We start from the raw sequence: 3,779 nt of genomic DNA, 5'->3' as shown, positions 1-3,779 counted from the left end.
GAGTGGTGCTTATTTCTCCACAAGGTGAAAAAATTCTTTTTTCATTCAAATTAGAATTTAAAAACACTAATAACACCACAAAATATGAGGCATTATTGTTAGGAATTGAGCAAGCTAGGAAAAGAGGAATCAAATTGTTGAGCGCCAAAGGTGATGCATAATTAATTGTTAAACAGGTACGAGGTCTCTTCTCGGTAAAGAATGAAAGACCTAGACATTACAGAAACAAAGTCTGGATGAGATTGAATATTTTGATGCTTTCTCAATTGAAGCTATTCCTAGACATCAGAATTCCTATGCAGATTCTTTGGCAGTGTCGGCATCTTTATTACTCCCACATCCAGATTTGGGTGCAGATGTTTACAGGATCGAAGTTATATATCTCCCTAATGTACCTGGCAATTCAAATTTCTAGCAAGTGTTTGGAAATGATAAACACATCAATAAGTTCTTGCAAAAAACTGAAATGTTTGCTTCTTCTTTCTTCAAAGGGTCTGAGAATTAATGTAATGAGTTTTGTCCAGATACAGAGGGAGGTTCTAAAAAGGAAGTTTTCCAGTTGAAGGGAAATCGAATTCCAAAAGGCCTGGTATCCTTAGAATGCCTCTTTGATCGCAATGATAGGTATGTCAAAGAAAATACTTCGCAAACTGCTAATACATTTGGAGAATATGAAAAGATTAATTTAGGTGATGAAAATAACCCAAAGATGGTCAATTTAGGCAAGTGTTGCAACCCTAAAGAAAGACATTTTTTATTAAACTGTTACAAATTTTTTTAGATGTCTTTGCCTGGTCTTATGAGGATTTGAAAGGCTTTATAAATGACCAGTTTCAACATCACATCCCTCTCAAGCCCGGAGTGGCTCCTTTTAGACCAAATTTAAGAAATTACAATCCCATGGTCGCAGATGCTATTTTCAAAGAAATAGACAAGATGCTTCAGGCAAGGATTATCTATCCTATTCACCATTCTACATGGCTGGCCAATATTCTTCTGGTTCGCAAGAAAAATGGAGAAATAAGGATCTGTGTGGATTTTCAAAACTTGAATCAGGCCAGTTTGAAAGATAATTACCCATTGCCAGCGATGGATCATATTCTCCAAACTATTGTTTGATTAAAAATGATGTCGATGCTTGATGGTTTCTCCGGTTATAATCAGATAAGTGTAGCAAAAGAGGACCAACACAAAATGACCTTCGCAACACCTTGGGGAATTTTTGCCTACAATCATATGTCATTTGGCCTAATAAATGCAGGAGAAACTTTCCAAAGGGCGATGAATCTCTCATTCAGTCACCTCATTGGTAAGACTATAGTTATCTATCTGGATGATTTGACAATTTTCTCTAAAAGAAGGAAAAATCACCTAAGAGATTTGGAGACTGTGCTACAAAGATGCAGAGACCATGGTATTTCTTTCAACCCAAAGAAGTCAGTTTTCCGTGTTACAGAGGGAAAGCTATTAGGGCATATAGTTTCACAAGATGGTATCAAAATAGATCCTGATTGGGTAAAAGCTATCCAAAAATTAAGTTTGTCGTCAGATAGAAGTGGTATCAAATCGATCTTTGGGCAAGTGAGTTTTCTCAGGAGGTTTGTGCTAGACTTTGCTGAAATTACCAAACACATTGTAGGGATGATGAGTGAAAAGCAATTTTTTAAATGGAAGGAAGAAGCAAAAAGAGCCTTTCAAGAGGTAAAGGAAGCAATTGCTCATGATCCAACACTAATAAATCCTTATTTTAAAAGAGATTTTATCATGTATTGTTATGCTTCAGAACACACAATATCTGGCATTCTTCTACAAAAGAATGAATTGAATGAAGAAGTCCCTATTGCATTCATGAGCGTTCCGCTCAAAAAACATGAATTGAATTACTCATTTGCTGAGAAATGGGCCTTTGCGGTTATTAAAGTTGTTAAGAATTTTAGGTATTATGTACTGCATTCTCATTCAATTGTCTTTGTACCAAACCCCACTGTGAAAAGTATCTTGACTCAACAGGAGGTGGGAATGAATAATAGAGCGACCTGGGTTTCAAAGGTTCAGGAATTTGATTTGGATATCAGACCGACCAAGTTAGTCTGGGGGAAAGGATTATGTCATTTAATAGCCGAAGACAAGGAAGAAGAAGACAAACTGCAACTAACTTTATTTGTCAGCTTGCAAGATGAGTGGTTCACCAATGTGGCTAGTTACTTGACTTATGGAGAATGTCCTAAGCATTTAAATGCAAAAGAAAAGAGAAATCTAATATTGAAGGTAACTAAATATGTGATTGTGGATGATATCTTATACAAAAAAGGCTTGGATGGGTCATTCTTAAGGTGTGTTGACAAGGAACAACATGAGAAGCTTTTACGAGTTTTTCATAATGAGGCATGTGGAGGACACTATTCATCTACCGTAACAGTTTTCAAAATCGTCAGGAGTTGCTGCTACTGGCTAGGTATGTTTAAAGATGCATATAAATGGGTTGCAGGCTATGAGAAATGCAAGTTATTCTCAGGAAGACCCCAATTAGCTGCATTACCATTAAGGCTGGTAATCATAGATGAAACCTTGAAACAATGGGGTTTAGATTTTATTGGTACATTGAATCCCTCGTCAAGTGCTGGTTATACTCGTATCCTCATTGCTACAAATTATTTTACGAAGTGGGTAGAAGCAGTCCCCGTCAGGAAGACTACTTCAGAAATTGTTTGTAACTTCTTGAAAGAGAATATCTTGACTAGGTTTGGTGTACCCCAGAAGATCATGACCGATAATGCCCCAAATTTATCTTCCGAATAATTCAGCCTATTTTGTTATGATCATGGCATTTTATTATCTCATTCTTCAGATTACTATCTGGAAGGAAATGACTAGGCTGAATCTAGCAATAAGAATTTGATTTCTATAATGCGAAAATTGGTGGCTGAGAATGCAAAGGATTGGCATAAAAGGCTATATGAAGCACTGTGGTTAGATAGGACCTCACCTAAAATGGCCATAGGTATGACACCATTTGAATTGGTATACGGAGTAGAAGCTCAATTGTCCTTACCCCTCAAATTATCAGCTACTAGGTTGCAAAAAGTGATAGAAGATGAATTCTCGCAAAGTGCTCTGGAAAAGAGAATTATGTACCTTTCAAAAATTGAAGAAGAGAGGCAAGAGTTGGTGGATCACATCAATGCACATCAGGCCAGGGTAAAGAAATTTTTTGATCGCAGAGCTAGACCACGACAATTTATGCTGGGAGATCAAGTCCTGCTCTGGGACAAACGCAGGGAACGAAAAAGGAGCTCATAGGAAATTTGATTCTCTGTGGAAAGGACCATTCACGATCAAACATGTATTAGGCCCTAACTCATTTAAACTTGAATACCCTAATGGCGTTTCACTGCCCTTGTCCTATAATGGGAAATATTTAAAGCTGTACCAGTTATAAGCAGGTCTCCTTCTGCTTTGTACATAGGTTTTTGCTATGCTATTTGTTTTTCTTGTTGTGTGGTTTGTTGTGGTTTGACCTTTGTTCTTCTCCACTTGCATGCAAAATCAGAGATTCTAAGTTCCATTTCTGGTCCTTCTCAGTCTCGGTCCCCAGTCAGAGCCGATGTTACCCCATTATTTTGTCAACAGTTAAAGTCTTTGTCTTGAGCAAAATAATGTGTGATTAATGTTGCTTTCCCCATTCGGTTTGATTTGTCCTTGGCTATGTACCTTTTCTTTATAATCCACTTTTTCTAACCCAATGAACCTATAGGTTGAACTTGCATCTTGGTTCAAGG

At 37.3% G+C, this 3,779-nt stretch overlaps 1 protein-coding gene across 1 annotated transcript; it reads left to right on the top strand.

Annotated features, from left to right (window-relative positions):
* The first annotated feature begins 2,907 nt into the window (after positions 1-2,907).
* Positions 2,908-3,300, top strand: LOC131026792 (uncharacterized). The gene has a single exon (XM_057956771.2). It carries the CDS (start codon positions 2,908-2,910, stop codon positions 3,298-3,300), a length of 393 nt encoding a protein of 130 aa, XP_057812754.2.
* The last annotated feature ends 479 nt before the right edge of the window (positions 3,301-3,779 follow it).

The sequence above is a fragment of the Cryptomeria japonica genome, chromosome 1, assembly GCF_030272615.1.
Source record: "Cryptomeria japonica chromosome 1, Sugi_1.0, whole genome shotgun sequence".
Taxonomy (NCBI): Eukaryota; Viridiplantae; Streptophyta; class Pinopsida; order Cupressales; family Cupressaceae; genus Cryptomeria; species Cryptomeria japonica.
Note: the sequence above shows the minus strand (reverse complement) of the source record. Positions and strands in the feature narration are given on the sequence as shown.